This window comes from Phragmites australis, chromosome 18, assembly GCF_958298935.1.
Source record: "Phragmites australis chromosome 18, lpPhrAust1.1, whole genome shotgun sequence".
NCBI classification, from domain to species: Eukaryota; Viridiplantae; Streptophyta; class Magnoliopsida; order Poales; family Poaceae; genus Phragmites; species Phragmites australis.
In genome coordinates, this window is record NC_084938.1 from 24,772,506 (window position 1) to 24,795,927 (window position 23,422).

The 23,422-nt window shown below is 43.5% G+C and overlaps 1 protein-coding gene across 4 annotated transcripts; it reads left to right on the forward strand.

Annotated features, from left to right (window-relative positions):
* The first annotated feature begins 17,658 nt into the window (after positions 1-17,658).
* On the forward strand, positions 17,659-22,737 carry LOC133899489 (phosphatidylinositol/phosphatidylcholine transfer protein SFH12-like). 4 transcript variants are annotated; one of them, XM_062340472.1, is made up of 16 exons: positions 17,659-18,004; positions 18,094-18,140; positions 18,455-18,536; positions 18,600-18,882; positions 18,993-19,092; positions 19,199-19,465; positions 19,556-19,633; positions 19,721-19,822; positions 19,905-19,954; positions 20,056-20,155; positions 20,244-20,342; positions 20,437-20,556; positions 20,650-20,812; positions 21,481-21,851; positions 22,088-22,165; positions 22,271-22,737. In XM_062340472.1, exons 3-16 carry the CDS (start codon positions 18,530-18,532, stop codon positions 22,289-22,291), a joined length of 1,839 nt encoding a protein of 612 aa, XP_062196456.1. In that variant the 5' UTR covers positions 17,659-18,004; positions 18,094-18,140; positions 18,455-18,529; the 3' UTR covers positions 22,292-22,737. The 4 variants fall into 4 exon arrangements, with proteins under 4 accessions (XP_062196456.1, XP_062196458.1, XP_062196455.1 ...); XM_062340474.1 differs by having other exon boundaries at positions 18,609-18,882; XM_062340471.1 differs by lacking the exon at positions 18,094-18,140.
* Positions 22,738-23,422: the final 685 nt, after the last annotated feature.

Below are 23,422 nucleotides of genomic sequence, written 5' to 3' on the forward strand. Positions count from 1 at the left end.
CCAAACCGACACCGGAAAACAAGCCCGTCCAGCGTATTAATGGCGAGAGGTTGTGCAGGAGAGCCAAGAGTCCTGCGCCGTACCCGCTTGCCGCCTCCGCATGCCACGGTGCCACCCCTCCCTCTTGGCAATTGGCATCAATGACGCCGAGACGCATGCCCCACTCCCACGTTGCAGGAGCGCGCGGCGGGGGCAAAAGCCCACCGCCACCTGCCCCTACCGTCCTCGCCTCGGCCGGTAGTCCATTACTGCACCTGCATTGATCGTTAGATTTAGTTCCTATTGTTCCCACGGCGAGCCGAAGCCGAGCCACACGCTCGTCAATCCACGGCGCATCATTACAACTCATGAGCAGTCGCAGCGCCAGTAATACAGCATCCAATCCTGGCCCAATTACGAGGCCATCATCGTAGCAGATGCAGCCGGCCAGCCGGTTGCATCCGTCGCTGGCCGCCGGGGCCCAACCCTCAGTCTGCCCCGCGCGCGTGCCAATCCACTTAATTACGAGGTAATCATGGCGCTGGCCGCACCTGAGCCTTTCTGGTGGGGCGCCGGCGGCAGGGGGGAGGAGCACGCGCGGGCGCGTCTTTTTTACGGTCTGCCTATGGGTTTCCGCTCGAATTTACGGGGGTGGCCGGCTCGGGCGGGGGCAGGGGCATCACGAGGCGACGCTGCACTGCACTGCCGTGCACCGATGCATCGGGAGGCGTGCGATGTTGCATGCCGAAAGGGAGGCCGAGGCCGAGGGGGAGGCCTTGCCTTGCCTTGCCCTGCCCAGCCCGGCACAGAAGCCGTCGGTTTCTTCTCGCCTGTGGCCTGCGCGCGAGATGGCCAGTTAAGGCCTGACACTTGCAACGTGGTAACGTTGCAGGTTGCAGCGTGTAGACCGAACGATGCTGTGCGTAGCTGACAGGAACGCGACGCTGCAAACTGCAGCGGCAGGGAGGCGCGACACCAGGGAGAGGTCTGCTCCATACTGTTACAGGAGGAGTACGCGACAGCGGGGTCTCGTACGTGTAGACTGTGGACGAGAGCGAAGTACAGGCAAGAGAACGAGGCGAGGGCACTGGCTAGGCGGGCATGCATCGAGCGCCCAGATCCAAGTGTAAAAGCAGCTAACCTAGAAAGCTGGGTGCCGGTTCCAGGCATGGCCGAATACATGAGGGAAAGATTTGAACCGGAGAGAAATCTATCTATAGCACCGTTCAGATCTTTCCTATCTATAACCAGCCGGAACCAACTACAACTCAAACAATCCTTATCTCTAGCACAAAGCACACGCCAATAGCGATGGACTTGGCTCTCTCTCTCTCTCGTGCTGGATTCATGTCGCATGCACGCAGAGCTCGCTGGCCATCGCCGATCCGTGCTGCAGGCAAGAGGGGCAATCCGTGAAAAGACAATCAGAAGGCACGCGCGCGAGAACGAAACGGGTGCAGTGGACTGTGGACGCATCCATCCGTCGGGCCACCGATCGGTCACGGCGCCCGTGGACAAATCTGTGTCAATCTCCTGTTCGTCGTATGCTCTTGGGCTGGAAGCCTGGAATCACGAGGCAGCTGATGGGAGATGCTAATACTGATGAGCGACTGAATAGTGCATGCTTTGCGGGGTAAACGAGAGCGGAATTCGCTTGTTTCCATGCGCTTGTCTTTTTACACAAGACTAGGTGGTCGCCGTGCCGGGAAAAGGATTGCACTGCTCGGAACCTTGGAGGGTTAAAAAGTGGAGTACGTACCCCTGTTTGTCGTCCTTCCTTTGATGAGCATTTGGACCAGGGTATCATCCATCCTGGTCCGTCTAATCAGTCATGTCATTTATAGACTTGTCTTAGGTTCTCCGTTCTCCTTTGTTTGCAGGTAAGGTACACATCAGGCTCGTATCAGCTGAAAACCTTCTCCAGTCATCTTCTCCAGTCAAAGTGGAGTTTTGCAACATTTTATTTGGGACCGTTTGATTCAAATTTTCTAAGAGAAGTGATTTTTTTTGGAGGAAGTGATTCTGTTGTTGAAAGTGATTCTCTAAAATAAAATATATTGAGGAAGTGATTCTCTGCGGGAAGTGAATCAGGAGAAGCTGTTTTTTTAGCTCCCCAATTTTTAGTTCATTTCAGATAATCACTCCCACGGATTCCACTCAGAGAGGTAAAAGTTGAAAGCTGCTGTTTGGCAGAGCTCCCCCTGATTCCAGCCGGGAAGCTGCTCTGAGAGCTCTGCCAAACAGGCTCTTGGTCAACAGCAAATTTTGTTTTGGTCTGTTGGAATTTATGAGGCTTTCCCTTTTAAATTCGGGTTTGAATCAATATCAATTTTGAATACATAGAAATTCCAAAAAGGAAAAAAAAAAGGCAGCGGTGCTAACCTCAAGACGCTAGATCGCTACAAGGCCCATTCGGACCAAGCAGCCTAACACCAAGGGCTCATCTCCCTTACCTCCTCTCATAGAGGTTTGGTGAGGGAGCAGCGGTGCCGCCAGGCTCCTTTCTGTCCTAATTGAGCACGACCGCGTCCTGGGATTCAATGGCTCGAGACATTGGTGACGTGGTCTATCTAGTGGATTGGTTGGATTTAAGAGGATGCGCTTTGATTTTTTTCCTTACGCGAGAAAAACCGAAGCCCATCTACATCCTCTTGAACGTCCTCTACTCGTCCTCCATGATCTCCTTCACCCTTCTCTTGGCCGCGTTGTCCTAGCTACGTTTGGTTGACGTGGTGGTGCCCACATCATGGTAGTCCACCTCCCTGAGAGGTGGGCTCCGGTGTGTGTCGCACCACCCATCGATTCGAATCCTGGCAGCGGCAGTAGTTTTAGGTGGCTCGGTGCTTGGTGATCCTTGGATTTGTTGACTCGTTGCTGTGCACGATGAAGCTGTGATGCATGTGTTGCTGCTATGGTGGTGGCGGTCATGTGATTCACGTCTTCATGCACAATTGTCCATGTGGTCTTCGGTGGGTTCTTAGTGTGCTCGTGGTGGTCTCGTCAGTCGTTCGTTGTGCTCACGTTGCCTGTGCTCTTGTGTGCTTGGTCGTTGCTCGTGCGCATGTTCTGTTGCATCCCATTTTTGTGGTGGATATGTTGGGCGGCTACGCGTGGTGGTCGCCTCTATTGGTCGTATTCTCGTGTTGGCCATCTTGATCGGCAGTGACATCCCTGGCCCGATGTTGGGCTCCCTCCTATTGTGGTGTTCCCTGCACTTCGCATGTTGGTTGTTATGTGCCCGACAGTTGGCATTAAGGCATTGTATCTTCGAGAACACACACCCTATCAACCTCGGCGTAGAGAGAGTATCTGTTTTCTGGGACAACACTCTTGTATGCCTTACCTTCGACTTCTTTGTTGGGAAGTAAGATCATTCTCATTGCCTTTTTAAGTTTATCTTACAATTTGCTATATCGCGTGCCCGTTAATTTGTGCGCTGATATTGAGAAGAATTTCATGCTAGTACAGTGGCTTTTTATGCTTGATAATGGTAGCTGGCTTAGGGAGATTAGTATGACGGTACATTAGTTGTTCTAGCGTGTAGTTGTGTAGAATTTCATACTCTAGTATATTATCTTCTTTATCCATTGACAATTAAATTATTATATTTGTTCTACTAGATTAATTAGAATATTTGCTATATTCTGGTAGTTTAAATATTAGATAATCAAGACATCGAATTTGTAGACATCTAATTTTGGTATTGTCACATTAGTTGATGATCTATATAAGACATTGGTGTTGGATGCTTGTTAATTTGATAACCCGCGCTGAAAACTCACTAAATTACTTAACACATGTGTGATATGTTTCTTGTGTTATCCCACCTCTTGATGTTGATTGCTATGGTTTATGTCAATTTGAATATGAGTAGCATTATTTATGTTAAATGCTTTAATAAAATGTTCATATTTGAATATGTGTTGTTATCCATGGCTTTTATTTAATATTTATCATGCTTAAATTCAGAATTAATTTTATCAGAATATTGTTAAATAAACGTTTGAAATAACAGTATTTTGTGCACGGGCAGTAGAAAGTGTTGTTGGTGATATGATTATTTTTCGTGCATGAATGTACCTCTTGTCTGCACCATTGAGGCCCTTCTCAAATACAGTTGAACTGGAGAAATTTCCAATGACACTAAATATTAAAATCCTGAAGGCTAAATCCTAAACTCTTATCGAGAGTGCTAAATATGAGTAAAACTTAAAGCATATGAAAAGATTCGAGCTCCACTTGTGACGTGGAAGTTCCACGGAAACTTGTTAAAGTTTCAAAGAATTATAATTTAACCCTCGACAGAATCACATCAAATCACAAGTTCCAAACAAGACAACTCTCGATGGATAGATCAAACTGGGTACCTATCAACTGGTACCCTATCAGCTGAACTTCCGAAGAGCAATTCAGATATGAATGTGGTAGGAGTGTAGATTTGCATGGTGATCGACGCACCGACACCAACTACTATGCTCCTACTCGATTTAGCACCGATATCATTATTACAGAACCTTCTCACATGAGAGATCCACTAAATAAGCTTTACAAGTTAGCGACGATATCACTTGTACAATTATATTAGAGGAATCGTGTCCCGACACAAAGAGACACCGGATGAAATCAATCCCCGTATCCATAGTCTCTCGATTGGACTGTGACGCCAACCCACACCGATTATTACATCGTTAGATCTCCGATCCTTGCCATCAGTTCATACCCGTGTGATTCATTTTAGTTTTACCCTGCACTGTATGGTCCCCTCGCTCGCTTGCATTTGGTTGTGGTACTGCTGCTACTACTATAGGTGTGGACACAAAATGGAGGAGGACTAGTGGTTCCAGGCTGGGAGAAAGTGAACACGGAGCAAAACGGCAAAAGGGTAGAATACGCCCAAGAGATCACAATCGGCGATCGGATTCGATTCAACTGTCCGTAGATTAAAAAGTGCCAGATCCCTGCATGTGACTCATCCCAGCTTGGACCTGGCTTTGACTGCACGGTCTTCGATTATTTACCATGCGAAATCATGCCTTGATCGCGATGTCAAGAACCCGTCTACACCGCAAGCCACAGTTTGGTTTCTCTTTGCCACACCAATTATTGGAGTGATACAAATGGCAAGGCTCTTTTTGTTCCGTACTGCTTACAAAAGATCAAACAGACGTACCGAATCTAGCGATGTCACCGTACTCCCTGAACATACAAATGCTCGTTGTGTTGCGTTGCACGGCACTGAAAAGCCGAAATGGATGTGTGTTCAGATCAGCTGGGAATCAGTGAGAGTCCTGCCACATATCAGAACCATAATTCTGTTTCGGAGGCAAGCGAAGAAATACGTCTGCGAAAGAAGTCTTTGCATTCGGAGTACCTGCGCAACGTACCCTCGCCGTCTTGTCACCATAGTTGCCGGATGGGTGGCACATGCCGTGGGATCCGTTTAAATTAAATTCAAATTAATTATTAATATAATCATTTAATAAGATGGGAGTTAATCCTCGCTCGTCTCTCGCGCGCTGCATGTTAACTCACATCTCACTGTAACGATCGTAGTCACTGTAGCATCTAGGCCCCTAAGAAAAAGGTAAGGGTTTCGGTGATTAATGACAACCATATCATTGTGACTAACATTTCAGCTTTTAAGAAACAAAGAAAGACTTAATTGTCAATGGTGACTTTACACTCTTGCCCATTAAAAGAGTTATGTGATAATCAAAGGACCGGAACGTGAAGGATAAGGATCTTCTAGATCTAAGTGTCACAAGGAGATGAAGGACACTTAGAGTAGTATAGGTTCTTTTTATTCTTAGTTTTTTGACCGTACTATAAAGAGGGGCTAAGAGTTATAGCTTGACTTAGGAAAGTCTAGACATAGTCGATGCACACTTGTGACTTTCCATTACTAAGTTAACCTCAGAAAATCATTGGTTCCGAATTTCGAAGGTAGAACTCAAAATTGCTCTGAAATAGATAAAGTCAGCAAAATTTCAGTTCACCGGATGATCCTCTGATGTCAGAGTGAGTTCGCCGGAGTAAATTCCTAAGAGTTCTGACTTGAAAAATTGTTGAAGACCACGCCGGATAGTCCGGCATTCGATAGGTGAAATCACCGGATAAATAGAAAGCCTTGAAGTCCAGAACAATGTCTATACACCGGATAGTCCGGCGTAGCAAAGATGATCACCGGATGAATTTTTACAGAGAGGTTGTAAACTATCATCTGGCCCATTTTAATGCACCGGATGATCCGCTGTAGGCCAGGATTAATCACCGGAGTTTTAACGGCTAATGGAACAGTTAACGGCTATTTTGTCAGAATTATTAGCATCGGATATTCCGGTGTGAAGCGTGTTATTCACACCGGACCTTCCGGCGTTAAGAAAAATTCTGGGTTGTTAGGCAACGGCTAATTTTCGATCCATAGCCTATAAATACCCAACCATTTAGACCTCTCTGGTGCTCTTGCGACCCTGTAGCAGCTCATACACTTGGTGTGTCATTTAGAAGCAAGAGAGAGAGCACTTGTGTCCATTCTAAGTTCTTAGTTGAGGATTAAGGACTTCTTTGAGTGCTTGAAGAGTAACAAGTGTGCATCTAGCTGTTGTCTAGGCTTGGTCTTTGTCAAGTGAAGCTTGAGGCTTGTTACTCTTGTTGGTTGGCAACACCTAGACGGTCTTGGTGATCGGAGGATTTCTCGGTGAGCTCTTGGAGGAACTGTGGGAGCCTCGGAAAAAGAGGATGTACTTGGTTTGATACCCGCCAATCCGGAGATGGAGAAGGGGTAATCAAGAGGGAGCACTTGAGCCTTGGTGACTCAAGGGGGAGCGACATCCTTGGTGAATGCTCCAACGAGGACTAGGGGGAAGTGCCAACTTCTCGAAACCTCGGGAAAAAATCGGTGTTGTCTTCTTCAACTCTTTACTTTCTTGCATCTTATTTTGAGCTTTATTATTATTGCAAGTTCTTCTTAGAAACTGTCTTTCTTAGTTAATTCTTGCTTGGTTAGCTATCTTGTGCTAGTTAAAATTCCTTACTTGCGTTTCTTATAAGTTTTATTTGGTCAAGCGGTAGTTAATTAAAAAAATTTAATATCCCAATTCACCCCCCCGCTCTTGGGCTATTCGATCCTTTCAGTCACTAATGATTAAAACGAATCTAATTTTGATAGTCTCGAGATGTGTGTTTTAGTAATTCCTAGAAGAGTTATTACCCATACATAGGGTCCATTTGGATGGCTAGATGGAGTCGTCCAGGACATGGCTATCCACGTTTACCTACTGTTTGGTTGCATCAGAGAGCGGATGGGGCGGCCGGGCATAGGGAAATATTCCCTTAGATGCTGGATAGCTCAGTCCGGCCAAATCGGTCGGATGTAGCAATCCAGGCTCGCGTGCTCATCCATGTACATGCACGATAAGATTTTTTATTTAACTCACGATTTCATTTTGAAGTATAAAAGTGGTCCAGAAATTCTAAATGTTTTTATGAGCAAACTAGAGCTCACTAGCAACCCATTTTACTTGGTTTGATCCAAAAAATATGAACCAATATTTAATTAAAATTATCTAAAAAAGTCTACTTTTGTAACTTTTAGCAATTTTTAATGCCTCAAATAAATTCCAAAAAATCTAAAAAAAATCACTAATATTCTTCTCATTTGATGTGCTATAAATATGAATAGATCATCCTATGCACCTAATCCCACCAACCAAACAGAAAACTGGTTCATCCCATCCATCTCAACCAAACAGAAAATTGGATCATTCTATCAAAAAAATATAGATGGCCATATCCTATCCAACTTCACCTTCCAACCAAACACACCCATATCCTTACAATATGAATATCATAACATCAAGTTAAGCAAGATTACAAGTGATTACAAGCTGAACGAAGCAACAAGGACAAGTGTTATCTAGCGTAAAAATATATACATGAATCACAGCAGAAAAGAAAACATCTAAAATAAAACGAAAACCGGTGACACCATTTGCGCATAAGGCAACCGATCGGAGTTCGTAGTAGTATAGCGACTACTCAACACCACACCGCTCTTGGTGGAATTCGAGCAGCTCGCACCTATCTTCACCTGAAAAGAAAACAAGTAGCGTCAGTACAAAGGTACTCGTAAAGACTTAATCAACAGTGAGTACATATAATAATCTGACTCCAAGAGAATGCATTTAAGGATATGTAGCAGGAAATCGACCATAAAGGTTAAATGAATTTGTAATGTAAAGACGATTTCAACTCAAGTGTGAGCAACTACAACATATCTATTGTACCCTCCTATACTGAGGTCATCAACATAATATGTATGTAACTTGTAACATCTCAACTCATCAACCACCATCTCTATCTACTTCCCATCATACCCTCATAACCACAATCGAAACTCTACGATTGATGCAAATGGACAGAAGCGTGCTCTTGACCAAGAGTGCGACAATTCAAATTGATTTTAGACCCTGCATGGGTACATCTTTACTCACATGACATGAGAGCACCCTCCATACAAATCCGTCGGTTGCAAGCGATGATTCACGTGACAAACATTCACGTACTCACCCTGAAACTTTGTTCCCATGCGAACCATATGGAGGCCACCTAGGTCTCGAGCATACAACGACTTACGGGACCAACCTCAGGTACCTCTACAAGCCCTCTCGCTCATATCTCGACGCATGAGTCAAATGAACACGAAGACTTACGATACTAGGCTCCCCCGTCCCATATACAAACATGTGGCTAGTACAGAAAAGTACCAAAGCTGACCGCATTAACAGACGGTGCTTAAACGATGTAAGCACTCTATGACATCCGAGTTCCTCTTCCGACCTACCCCTAACATTGCTCACATCTCATCTCATCCTCACACTCATACAAGCCCACATTGTCTTTATTGTGAAAGTAATTAAATCATATACTCGCAAACGATGGAACATTCCACCGCTCGACTTCTACCGATGACCTACATTTCGGATATCTTTTAGGTTAAACAACATCAAGTTAAATCCAAGTTACAAGGACAGAAAATAACAATAAAATCAAGGTAAGGGAAATACATCAACATAGGTTCTACCCAATTTCCCGATATCAACTATCCAACATGCATAACATACATAAAGCATAGCTTATCCATTTAGACATCACATGATTCAAAGTATTAGGTAGAGTATGCTTAGATGCTTGTCTTTCTCAAGTGCTTCACACATTATATCACAATCAGGTTCCACCTTAAGAATACTCATCGCTCTCCTTTTCGTCGATCGCTAAAAGAAAGAATGGTGCATCATAATTAATGTGATGAAATACTATGATGCATACACCAAATGCCATGAAAATTTAATGGGAGATGAGGTGTTGAGTAAAGAATATGGTGCAACAAGAATAATATGAATTGAAGTGTGAAAGCTTATGATATAAAAGATTTATTTAAGGTTTGTTTAAAAAAACCTTAATTAAGCTATCTATCAAGATTATATGAACTTCACAATTTAACCAGCACTTTCATACCAAAGTATATTATTCCTAGATAGCACTGATCAATACATAAATTGTCCAAGTGGTTCCATAATTTTAGGACATGGTATTAATTAACTGTGATTTAATTAAGTTGAAATACATTTAATTAATTAATTAATTATAAACAAGTATTTTCTTGAGTTTCAATATTTTTAACATGTAGTTCGCACTCATACGAAGCTAACACAATTGGTTTCATGATTTTTGGAGATCATACGAATTAACTACGAAATATATAGGCTATCACCAACGTAAACAGTAAATGCAGAAGGTCCGGGTTGAACCTGTCCGGGTATCAGAACCTACAGGTGAGGTTCCAGGCGAGTGTTCTTTGTCAAAAAAATATTTGGATTAACCCAAAATATCTAGGTTATAGCAGAACATATGTTTTACGATGATTCTTCGGTCGATTCAACTTTCATGTCTCTCTAAATCGAGGATAAGCATGTTTGGCTCTAATGCATCGATTTTAGACCTAATTTACCCACTCCACAAGCTCAAATCACTTGCTTATCTCATCCAAACTTCTCACACTAGCTCAATAATCCCAAGAACGCCAGTGCTTCGCCAATCCTCAACTGCAGCTAACAAAATCTATCCACATACTAACTAATTCGTGCATTTTCACATGGAAAACCTATGAGACTTACCTAAGGTGTTTTGCCAAGATTTGGGATTGTCGATTTAGGGAAGAATCTAAGGAAAAACTTGGAGAATGGAAGATAAGGTGCTACTAAGATTCTAAAATAAAGTGGTGACGAAAAATGATTTGCAAAACTTTCAAAACTTCATACATGCAAAAATTTCTTAGATGTATGAAGAGCCACAAAGTGTGAAACACGATAGCACCACATACATACTTGATTTTGCTCTTGAGAGAGGGATTTTGAGTGGAGAATGGAGAGCTTGAGGGGGGGGGGGGGGATAACAACAGCTATACTGCCTCTTTGCTAGCTCGGACAAAGCGAGGGAGTGACAAAAGACTCGTAGGCCCAGCATGACACGTGTCCTTTGTTTCTCTCTCCCTTGCACGCGTAGCCATTGGATCAGAAGAGGAATGGTGTGCGCCAAGGTACTGCAAGGGTGTTTCACCAAGGGGTCTTATAAAATTTCTTTCACTGAGTGAGGGGGTGCTGGTGCTGAAGAAAAAGGAGAGGATGTGGGCCACCCAGCTCAAGTGGGCCCCATTTACTAGAGATAAGCTATATTATTGCTAAAAATCCTATTCTTTTCTCTTTTTCATAACCCAAATATAGGTGCTCTAGTGCTAAAAAATTCTCCGAATTTTTCTGCCGTATTTACAAAACTAGATGAAATCATTTAAAATAGATTCAATCACAACGCTTACTCAGAACTAAAATAAAAGAGAAAAATTATAACGCCAAGTATTTTCATAAAACTTCGCAAAAATTAAGCCGTTAAAATTTTTTAACAAACACTCAATAATTAAATATAATGCTCATAATGTAAGATTATGTTTTATGATATGATTATGGTTTTGAGAGGTGTCACATGCAACAGGTCCTCTTGATCGGTGAGAATCGGCATGCGTGGTGGCCGCGGCATTTATAATGGCCTCTTGATCGGTGATCTACAGGTCCTGCAGTTAGGATCATCATCTCGCAGCTGCGTATCAAACTGGCCATGGATGCATATTACACGGCTTGCCAGGTGAGCTAGCGTCTCTCCGTCTCTGCACGCACGACGATGGCAAGATCCAGCATAACTGGACGTCGTTGTAAGCATTTACTTGCTGTACGATCCTCGCAACAAAAGAAATGTACTGTTTGTGTGATCGGCGATTCAGAACAAGGCTCCAACTACTACCGAAATTGTCGGGGTTCACTCGTGCAGATGTTTGTTCAGCTCGGGACACGAGATTTTCCGTCCGTTTAGTTGCAGGCGCACGACAAAAAGTAGAACGCGGGGGAGTACGTACGTGTCTCTGCTGCACATGGGATGCCCGCGGGACCGGTGGTGGCAAGGTAACATGCCGGCACTCGAATAGTCAATCGAGCTCACGTCCAGCGTGCAGGGATGAGAAGCCACGTTTCAGCCTCACTCGCCCGTGTCCATGCATGCGCCGGAGTCCGGACGTGAATAGTAACGTGACACGGACTATCGTCGGGACATAGCAGTCTCTTATCTTATACTTGTTGAGCCTATAATATTAACTGATGTCGGAATGTGTTTCTTACTCTATATTTTTATCGATTGTGTCGATACAACCTAAGTAATAAGACAGAATAGTTAGAAATAACATTATATCTAACCAAAATAAGTAAGTGCAGCCATAACATATTATACATGCATGAACAACTCATAACAATTAAATCACAAATCATTACCTATAAGATATATATAACTAATTTTAATCATTCTATTTTTCCACAAACAAGAAGCTAGTACATTCTACCTCTCATAATTTAAGTTCGACTAATTCTAGCTAACTAGTCCAGTCTGTAAGCACTTGTTTAATGAAAATATTTAGCGTAGAAGAGTCAATCGAGTGGTCACGCTCGAGTAAGTCGCGTGGCCACGCTCGAAGAAGTCGCGCCGGACATGATAAAGAAAGGCAGGAATAGGATGTGGAGATCGGAGCTAGGTTCGCTGCCGATCGACCTGTCTTCTGAACAAGAAAGAAGCTCGATCAGCTACCGCTGCGACTTTTTGCTCGCCCGATGCGGAGGCGGCAGGCCATGGGCAGGCGGGCGCCGAAAGCCCTGCTGCGTGCCCGACCGGTGCTCCGAGATCATGGCTCGTGGAACAGCGAAACCATGCGCGCGACGGTGCGAGAGGAGCTGCCTGGATACGGCAAAGCTCATCATCACTTCATCAGTAGCTCACGGCCAGAGCCCAGCGCCGCAGCTCGAGCGATGGAAAGTCCTCTGTGAGCACGGTGCATGGAGAAGGACCATAAGGTTGGGTTGGATGGAGAGAGGCGGAGGCGAGGGCACGGGCCCTAGAGAGGCGCGCCATGGTGACTTGAGAAACGGAACCAAACCTGCATGCACCTAACTCCGTACAGTCCCGAGAACAGACCGCAACGCGACAAGTACCATCCCATCAAGCCCCACACCAAATCTAATCCCCATCTACGCATAGTCTAATCGAAACTAATTTAGTCCCCTACTAACCCACGTCTAATCTGCGTCCTACCGAGCAAATAAACATCAATGTGCCGAGCGGCGGACCCGGCTCAAAAATTGAGCTGAGACATAATAGCGATGAGAACTTCGCAACTTTAGAAAAAAAAACTAAGTTCACTTAAATCCACTTAAAAATAAGAATGCAAGCAGAGTCTGCGCCCAGTCCTATCTAGGAGCTGTCAATCGTCATGCTCGCATGTCGAATGTTTGTTCTTTGGTCGCATAATGGCATGTTTGTTGGGAACACCGAAAGTTTGGAGCATTCCAAGAGTGAATTATGGAGCACCATTTTACATGAGATTTGTTGGTTTTTTCCCTGCACCTCACAGGTTAGTCCCAAACGCACAAAAGGTTTTGTAGGGCGTGGCGGCACGCACCTGATGTCGGCTTGGGGCAGGTGGTGGGTGGTGGCCTATAGAGATTTAGATGGAGTGGGGCGAAATTAGGTGATAATTTTTCTTTTCCCGTCCCATCCTATGAGGCCCTAACTTTGATCTAACCCATCTCATCCAGCTCTGATTAAAATTATTAAAATCTAGATCAAATTTAATTAGAAGATAATAGCTACTATAACATACAAATTGATACAAGCTATATCTAAAATTCACGAGACCTAATATAATATAACAATAGTTACGTACGTACATTAATTTATAAAAAAATATTAAATTTCTTAATAAACTCGCTGAATATAAAGACGAGATAGATCTTAACCCGCTCCGGTCCCATCCATCTTGTATCACCCTGTCCTGTCCTAACTGAAACGGAGCGGATGAAGACCTGATGAGTCGAGTGGGACTTAGACCTCTAGTGGCCTCCGTCCGCCTGGGAGACCACCTCGTCGTCCTCCTCCCACCGCATGCACGGCCGCTAGTGCCGGTCCAGCAGACGCGCACAGAGGCACAGCCGGGCAGTTGAAGTCGCGGTCGCAGCTGCACACACACTCTTTGACGACCAAGTAATGCTGCTCCTTTTGCTTTCCCCCTCCTTCCTTTCTCGCTCCACCATACCGTGCGTTTTGTTTTGCGCGCCCGTTTATGCATACGTTTGAGCTCTTCCGCTTCCGTCCACCGCTCTTGCATTGCTTGTCTCCTCTGGTTTCAGCAAAAAGAAAATGGCAATGGAGAAAAGGAAAGCTTTTGTGGCAAAGTGGCAGATTGGCAGTGCTGTTATTTGTCTCGTTCTTTCTACTACTACATCATTGCTGAAAGTTTATTAGCATTACTACGCTGCTGCGGTGCTGCTGCTGCTGTTGTGATAGCCACGGTGTACAGGCAGGCCCAGGTCTAACATTTCGGTGGCCTAAGGACGAAAAAAAAGTTTATTAAACATAAACTTCTAAATATTTATATATCAATTATAAAAATAATATTTTAGATATTAAAAAATTGTTACCTCTAAAGGTGATATATTAAAAAAGCAAAATTATAACATATAGACTACTAGAGAAAGCACTTTACTGTATAGATAATTTAAAACAATTTTTTCTAACATTTATAGGAGAAATCACTAATGATGATATCAATATCAATCTTATTTAATAAATTCTTTTCAATGCATAAAGTCGTCAAACTATTTAGTCTTTCTGTAGACATTACTGACCTTAAATAGTTTTTCAATAACTTTAACTTTGAAAAGCTTCTTTTAGCCGATGCTACGGTCATAGGTATAGTAAATAAAATTCGATAAGCAATAGAAATATTAGGATAGTAGTCCACTTCTCTAACAAATTAAAAAATCTCCATAGTAGATATTGTTATATCCGATAAAGTTAATTGCATAATCCTTAATTTAAATATTAGATCATTTAACTCCACATCAGATGAACCATGTGGGGAGAAAGTTTTTGTAAATTTAGTACAACAATATGTAATATGTTAGTTAAATATCATTCACTTCAAGGTATTTGAACTCAGTAAAACCCCGAATATAAGTGACTTCGAGAGCTTCAAGCAGGGCAGCAGACCGATGGCGGCGAACTGACGATTCACGCAAATAGGAAATCAGGCCTGACGGGGATGTTAAGATCACTCGCCAGGAGCCCAGCCACCAATACAGGTTACGTTCACGGAATCATGGGGAGCAGCAGCGTCGCAGGCCTGACGGGGAGTCGAGGAGACGCAAAGGCGAATGACTGGATGAGAGATCAGTGGCAGGGATCGAGGGACGCATGGTCGACGTCGCTTGCCGCAATGCTGCCAAAGCTTCTTTTGCCTGGACAACTTTTTTTTAGAAACAAGTAACTTTATTCGATCATTATCGGTACAACCAGAAACCTAAAGATTACATAGCAATACGCACACATGCCCCAGTCCACAACACCCCGTAGCTTCCCCGATTACGGCTGCCAAGCTAGATCGGAGGAGTCACCGACGAGGTAGGGCTAGAAAAGGGCAATCAAATTTTTTAGCCACAATCAGCAGCGCGAAGTGCTATTAGACCGTTGAACGAATCGGATGACCCTGTCAGACAGGGTAGGATACACCTTTCCCTTTTGAAGGAAGTAGGGACAACGACAAAAAAACTAACATGACAAGCCGGCAAGTCAAAGGACAAAAGAACCTCTCCAAATCCTTCTTAGAGAAGAAATCATAGAAGGACAAAAGCAACAATTAATCTATAACAAAATCCACATAAAAAACTAAAAAAGTAAACTAACTACTAACTATATTAGTATTAATCACTATAGAGGCCTGGCCACCCTCCTCTGCCGAGGCTGGCAGGCCATCAGGGCGAGAGGGCTGGCCGATCGCAGTTCGCTTCGGAGTCATCTCGATCATCTCCGGTTCGCCTCCGCTCTAGACTCTCTGGAAAGGCTACAATACCTCTCACCCTATATCTCTTTTGCCTGGACAGCTGGACGGGCTGTATGGCTGATCAGCAGTAGGGTTGGCTCCCGTTGGGCTGAGCCTACTAAAGGTGGTGTTCCCGGCTGGTCCCTGTTGCGCGAACTAACAAAGGCAGAGGAGACAGCTCGCACGGAGCTCTCCTTCACCTACCTACCTCAGCGACGTCCAACTTATCATTCCCTTGCTTTTTTATTTTTCGTGCACCTGACCACTTGTTTTGTTTCCTCTTGGAATTCAAAAGGGCATGATCGATTTATTATTCTGTTTTAGTATCTTGGATATCATTTAATCAAACGGTACTAACGTAAGCAAGAACTAGATCTACTTACAATGTATCTTGTGCCTGTTTGTTAGCTCCAACTCCGAGATTCAGATTGGATATATATAGTTTGTAAGCGATAATAAAGTGATTTATATCTTCATCTTTAATATAAAGTGCGAATAAGTTGACTTACTCAATTATTTATTTATTTTTAAGCTAAAAATACACTACCAAACCGATCCTATATATCAACCAAACGCGTAAGCAAGCAGAACTTACATGAGACGATGGACTATAACTGGCATGTATTATCACGGTTCTTCCCCGGTTTGTGAGATGGCAATGAGCAGTAGTTTGTGGGATGTACCATGATGATGGAAAGTGCAGTAGTTTCGTGAGCTGTACCGTGATCAAGAAATGGTGATGGCTTGATAGATAATCGAATCGTCAACGCATATTTGGTGGGTAAGAGCTCTCTCTTCTTTCTTCTTCACCTCCAACTCCTTTTTTTTTTTTTCTATTTTCTTCTCATTCGTCCTCCTCATCCACCTCTAATTTTCATTGAGGTTTAAGCCAGTAGGGGTTGGCCTGTAAATCCTTCCCTGTCGTCACTTGAATTGGGACGTGGGAAACGAACCTTCTCACAACAAATTTTAAATTCATTAAAGCACTAAAGTCGCTCCTCTTTTTTGGTCAACCTTCACTCTTAAGGAAGTGTTTTTTGGTTCACTTCATGCCATAATGGCTTTGTGTAGTTGTGTATCAGGCTCTAAACAAAATGACAAACCGATGAACCTTTAGTTTACGATACCCAAACACAAGTTTAAATACATGAGCGCCTATTTTCCATCAATTTTGAAAATATAAAATTTACACAATAATAGTAGATGACATGTGGCTCGCGAGGTCAAGCACCACTAGGAACCTTCTTGTCCATACAGTTATTTTCTTCCCCCAATAGTGATTTTGGATTACTACGGATAATTTGTTTCCCTATAAATTTTTCCCTGCAAATCTTATCCTAGTATTTTTTCTAGGAAAGCATATCATTTACAGTTTTTTTGCTGCATAGGACATGGGGGTTTCTAGTAGTGATGTGTTACTGATGCACGGGATAGCGTTGATGACAAATTTACAACTTCTTATAGCTGGCTCTATAAAATGCAAATACATTTAGTTCACAAGGAAAATATTTTGACATAAATGCACAAGTAAGCTGAATCACCGTATTTATTTCTTCTTTCTGAATCACAACGATGAACAGCATGTCAGCTAAATCATCTTACATAGGTAATTTTGTGTGGCCAGAGGAAATGAGTTAGATACGTTTGGGTGAGCTCGGGCTAGGGGTGCAAATTGAAATAGATGAATTGAAGGATACTTATAGCCTCTTTTAGTTCAACTAATAAAATAAGTTATCTCATATTGAGTAAATTTTTAGAAAACTAATATAATTAAATTAAAGAGAGTCGGTGGTATCCTTCATCAATTTGCACCCCTAGCTCATGCCCTAGGTTTTTTTTAGGTTGAGTACTATTTTGGCCTTCACAATACATTTTGTTCTATCTTGGTAATCTTAAATTTTGTGAATTTAGGCTTTTGGAATAGCTGAAGCTTGGACTTTCACCTGCGCTCAACATCCATTTAAACCACTCGAGTAACGTGCTTGGGAAAAGTGTTAACAACCGAATTAAACTCGAGAGGGCGTTACGGATTGGGAATAAATAATCCACAGGAATTTCAACAGACCATCCAAAGCCTTAAATACACACTCCTATTAGCACCAGATTCTGAATGAATCTTAAGAGCATTAATAATGGAGTGGGCTAGTGTATCCGATCCCAAAAGGCCGCGGAGATGTCACAAGAAAATCCTGGTCCACCTCATCCAACGGAAAGAAACGCGCCACATTTTTAGGCAAGAAGACCAATTCTTTATCCGTCTGTATCTTTTTGCAACAAAAGCAACAATGTCATGTACATCTATGCGTATGATATACTGGGCCATGCACTGTATGTCTCCAGAGTAAAAATACGCATATATAGCAACGATACTATACTGCCCACCTCCCTCCCAGTTGCCAATCAGGAGCAAATAGAGAGGAGACACCAAGACAGAGCGGCACTGGAGGAGAAAGAGAGCGAGGCAGCGGGCCAGCGGTAGAGGAGGGAGGGGAAAGAGAGAAACCTCCGATATTTCGCCTGCCTAGCTGCGGAGATTCTTGATTGCCGATACAGAATGTGAGCATTCCACTCTTTCGTGAAAAATTTACCGCCTTTTGTTTTCGTATGGTTTTTGTTCCTTGGATCTGTTTTGACAAACGATTTAGCTAAGGTGTTTCCGGGTTCTGGGGAAGGATTCGAGCTGTCATGTCAGGTTTGATCCTTCATTTTTTTCTCTCTCTAAGAGTTACTAGTTCCTGGGATGAAATAAATGAGATGCTACTGGTACATGCGTTTTCTATGGGTAGAATTTATGGCGACACTGCTTTTAGTAAGTAACCAATGCAGGTTCTTCTTCTGGTCCTGGAAACTGCAATCTTTTTTTTTTGCCCCGAGATTTGGTCCTCTGCTCCGTTTGTTTCTGCTCAGATCTGTGGCGCAGTGTTCTCTCCTGCCTGCGCTACCAAATGCGTATTCTTTTTTATAGTTGCTGCAGCTAACTGATCCATCCGAGAATTTCTCCCGCAGAGGTGATTAAAGATTGTCCATTCGAACGCGACGTCTGAGCTGAGCTATCCAAGAACCCGAATTCGGCGAAGAAAAATGTCAGGTAGGGGGGAAGCGATTCTTGTTCTTGGTTCTGAAGATTGCATCTTGATTGACTCGGCGCCAGTCCGTGCAGTGAGCCATGCGGAGGACATCGAGATATCGTTGTGCGATGGCAACTCGGAGGACGAGCGGCGGCGGCGCAAGATCGGGTCGCTGCGGCGGAAGGCCATCCACGCGCTCAAGAAGCGCGGCCGTCGGCGCGTTGACTTCCGCTTCCCGCCGGCGGCCATCTCCATCGAGGACATCCGCGACGCCGAGGAGGAGCGCGCCGTCGCCGCCTTCCGCGGCCGCCTCGCCGCGCACGGGCTCCTCCCAGACAAGCACGACGACTACCACATGATGCTAAGGTCTCGTTTAGAAAAAAAAAAACTCCTTCCCTTTCTCTCATTTCCCTTTATTTTGACAGCGATTGTGAAATGCCAGGATCTGAAAGTCGCCACATGAATGTTTCGTACAGGTTCTTGAAGGCCAGGAAGTTCGACGTCGAGAAGGCAGTGCAGATGTGGGCGGAGATGCTGAAATGGAGGAAAGAGTTCGGAGCGGATACGATCCTTGAGGTGACCACCGACCTGCAATAGCTGAAACTAGCTGTAGCCTTTGTTTGGTAAGTATTGGTTTGGTGCTAAATCTGATGACTGATATTTTACGAGTTCATATGTTCAGGGTTTTGAGTTCGAGGAACTGGATGAGGTGCTGCGCTACTACCCTCAGGGCTACCACGGCGTCGACCGCGACGGCAGGCCAGTGTACATCGAGAGGCTTGGGAAGGTTGATCCGCACAAGCTCATGCAGATCACCTCGGTGGATCGGTACATCAAGTATCATGTCCAGGAGTTCGAGAGGGCCTTCAGGGAGAAGTTCCCTGCCTGCACATTGGCTGCCAAGAGGCACATTGACTCCACGACCACCATCTTGGACGTCCAGGGTGTGGTATGTGAATGATTCTTCCTGCACTGTGCTTGCAGAATGCAGATCTTTTTTTGTAGTTTGTTGTTTCTTGAATTTGCTTGTTTATTACAGGGGTTTAAGAATTTCTCCAAGACTGCTAGGGAGCTTGTACACCGTATGCAGAAGATTGACAGTGACTATTATCCTGAGGTAATTTTATTTTTGAATGGATACTCTGCTGTTAGCATTTTGGCCTGGTGCCCTGGTGAACCAATTAAGTTAAATGTGAAAATCCAGACACTGCACCAAATGTTTGTCGTGAATGCGGGCAGTGGATTCAAGTTGATCTGGAACAGTGTGAAGGGCTTCCTTGACCCAAAAACTTCATCCAAGATTCATGTAAGTTCCAGAAATTATTCACCGTACTTAGAGATACCTTGTTTGGTATAACAGCCATTAATTTCCCCCCTCTTGTATGTAGGTTCTTGGTTCTAACTACCAGAGTAGACTACTTGACGTAATAGATTCAAGGTAGTGTGTACTCATGGGGAGGAGCTTTTATCTGAACTCATTCTCTTTACTTATTTACACGCTTCAGACTTCAACATTTAACAATGCTTGTATTTTCTCAGTGAGCTGCCTGAGTTCCTTGGTGGTTCATGCACTTGTAGTGACAAGGGTGGTTGTCTTGGCTCGAACAAAGGGCCGTGGAATGATCCTTTTATCCTGAAGGTACCTTTTTCTTCCATTGTATTTACCTGAAAGTATTTCATCTAGTTGTTCTTGTTTTTGCAAGTACTGATAAATATATTATCTGTAGCTGATACACAATTTGGAAGCTGGTTGTGTGAGGGATATCAAGGCAGTTTCTGAGGGGGAAGAAAGAAGCAGCTCTTCTCTTCGGTTAGAACTGTTGAAGGTAAGATTCTGAAATTACATTCTTCATTCGAGTATCACAACAAACACATCGGTTATCTGGATTGTTCTAGACTTAATATATTTGTCTCTTCTAGTGGCAGGGCATGTTTAGTGATACATCAAATGCTGAATCAGGATCTGATGTTGATGATTTTTGTCCGTCATTTGTTCAGAAAGTTGCTGACTATGGTTGCCTGACTCCAGTCCGTGAGGAAGTAGGTTTATCCATTTGCCTTTTTTCTTACAGTTGGATTATATTTTTTTTCTGTTCCCTTTGTCATTGATTTTTGTATTTATTTCTGCCATAGGTAAAGGGCACAGATTCTGCAACATACTTCAGCTGCGAAGATCAGAGTCACCCAAATATGGCTACTGAATCTTGCCGTGGAGTGCGACAAACCACTGAAATGGTGCAGAAACCAATCGTTGATCTCAGACAATCTTCTAACAATGAAAGGCCTCATGCCTTAGGTATCTTACACTCTCATTTTGGTTAAATGGGCTGTATGCCATGGTCTATAATTGCTAACTAAAATTGATACATCTTTGGGACATTGAAGATTGTGTAACTTGGCAACCATGATTTTTCTTCTTGGCTGTAAAGTTACATTTCATTTTTTATTTGAATGTCAGCCATACATTTCTTGTAACCAGTATGCCTACCCAAAACACTAGTAAATGATAGTAGAATTGCTGTTGCTTAGATTGGTGGCATTGGCATCCGGCTAGAAGGCTGAAGTGTGTACTTGTAGCACATCTGACAGCACTAGATGCACTGTATGATGTCCTCATGGAGGACTGATTCAATTAATGTGATTCATACTAAATTTTATTCAGTTGATTTTAATGTGTGCAGTAGATTTTCCCTGATAGAAATATCGCAGTGAATACTTCATGTGTTGTAAAGCTTGATTTACCATAAAGAAAATAAAATTCGATTCATTGCTGAGTGGAGTAAACGTTTTCTTTCTTCCAGTATGTTCTATGCGAGCTTATGGTTCTAGTAATATGCTTAATTTTATTTCTTTCCATGGCTCGTTTTGTCTGGGCTGTTTATTGTGTTATGCAGTACATTGTAGTAGGAACTATTTACTGCCACTGCAGCAGCCATTATTAATTGTTTTTTCTATTATTGACAGGGAACAATGCTCTTAATTTGGATGGTACAATTGCTCAAAGGGGTTGGGAAAGTCTGGTTAAACTTGTAGTCACAGCCTTGATCAAGTTATTTTCTTTCATCTGGCTTTTCATCTCTAGAGCTGAGAGGCTGCTTGAAAACGTCCATCATTCTACTCCACCAGCACCAGCACCAGCACCAGAGAAGCGACGACCTCCAACTGTTAGTGATGAAGAAATGTGTGCTTGTTTACAGCGTCTTGACAATCTTGAGTCGTTGTGCAATCATCTTGCCACCAAACCACCACAGATTCCAGAGGATAAAGAACTCATACTTCTGAACTCATTTGAGCGGATCAAATCCGTTGAGGCTGACCTTGAGAAGACCAAAAGGGTAAGTTCTTGTAATAAGTCTGTTTAATTTGTCATGCAAATCTAGCTTGTACGTGTCTCTAATATCATGCAATGAGTGATTGATCTTTCAAACACTCACATCAATTCCCTTCGTACCATTAGAGTTAATTTCACCATCTACCTTTTAGCCATCCTGATCATTCATATTGCAACCTTTTCTCCTGATGACACTTGATGGGTGCATTGAGTCTTAAAACCTTGCTTATTTCGCGTCAGGTATTGCATGCAACAGTGGCAAAGCAGAAGGCATTGGTGGAGACTCTGGAATCCGTACAGGAGTCATCTAGAGTTAGGGTATGTATACTGGAACATTTCATTACTATATTGTTTGCCAATGTTCGAAACTGAATTACATACTACTTGATATAAATCGCTAAACTGAACCCTACTCTTGTGCAGAAGAGGATGTTTTGTTCATAGGATATGGAGTAACACCAAATCCGAACCATGTCGGACGTTAACCCTGAAGCTGACGCGTGAAGCTGCCAGTGCCATTTTTGATCTCCCCGACTTCAGCCTCTCCCAAGAAAGAAGAAAACATTGACCTTAAAAATGAAAGAGAAGATAGCATTTGTTGCTAGTTGCTTCCTTTCATCGTCTCAACTTATCCCTTTTTGTAGCTGCTATTTGTCCTCCCGCGCCCCTTTTGGTTCCCGGTGAATGTTGTGCCGTGCCTAGTGCTATGTTTTTTAGGCAAAATTATCTCGCGGCCTTGCATTCAGGGCAGAGAAGATGTGAGTTGTTGAACTGCTTAAGTTGTACTGACCTTGTGGCTGGAGCTGGAAGCACACATTGGCAAGCTTTGATGTTAATGTTCGTGTACATGCAACCTCTGATTATAGATTGTGACTTTTCATTCTTAATCCTCACCTAGATTTTCCTGCGTGGAATGTGTTGGGTTTCTGTGTTTGTTTCTTAGATTTCGCTAAAGATCGAGGGAACCCGACATAGCGAGATGAGATCCGGGCTGTTTGGGACAATTTTTCTTGAGCAAAATTATCTGAAAAAGTGATTCTATAAGGAAAATGATTCTTTAAAGTAAATTTTACAGAGAAAATGGTTTTACGAAAAAAGTAAATCAGTGAAGTGAAAGGTGATTTCTTAGCTTTCAGCATTAGTTCATTTAAGAAACTATTTTTTATAGAATTACTTTAAGAGCTCAAAGCTGTAGACTGTTGTTTAATAGAACTACCCACCTCTGATTTCACTATGCTAGCTGTGGCAAACATGCCCATACTTTAAGAGCTCAAAGCTGTTCGGGCAGGGCAGGTAAACGTGACGAACTAGGCACGGTGTTCTTGGTGGGCGCGCTGTACTGCATCGGCCCTGCCAGAGCAAACGTCCCGCTCGCGAGTTGCCGCTGGCCCAGGGCCGCCTGCGTGCCGTTGCGTTGCCGTCGGCCGGTCTGTGTGATAGCCGCTGCCGCCGGCGTGGGACCGCGCGTGCGCGAAGCCAAAACACCGAGCAACGGAGTAACTGCACTGCACTGCACTGCAGCGGCCGTTCCGGGACGCGTCGTAATCCCATGCGCGCGGAGGCCCAGAGCGTGCG

What these genes read in the sequence shown, in the direction of transcription:
- LOC133899489 (XM_062340472.1), top strand. An exon ending in ACAGTGACTATTATCCTGAG is followed by an intron (nt 19,634 to 19,720) that starts GTAATTTTATTT and finishes GTGAAAATCCAG; the next exon opens with ACACTGCACCAAATGTTTGT. An exon ending in AGGAGTCATCTAGAGTTAGG is followed by an intron (nt 22,166 to 22,270) that starts GTATGTATACTG and finishes ACTCTTGTGCAG; the next exon opens with AAGAGGATGTTTTGTTCATA.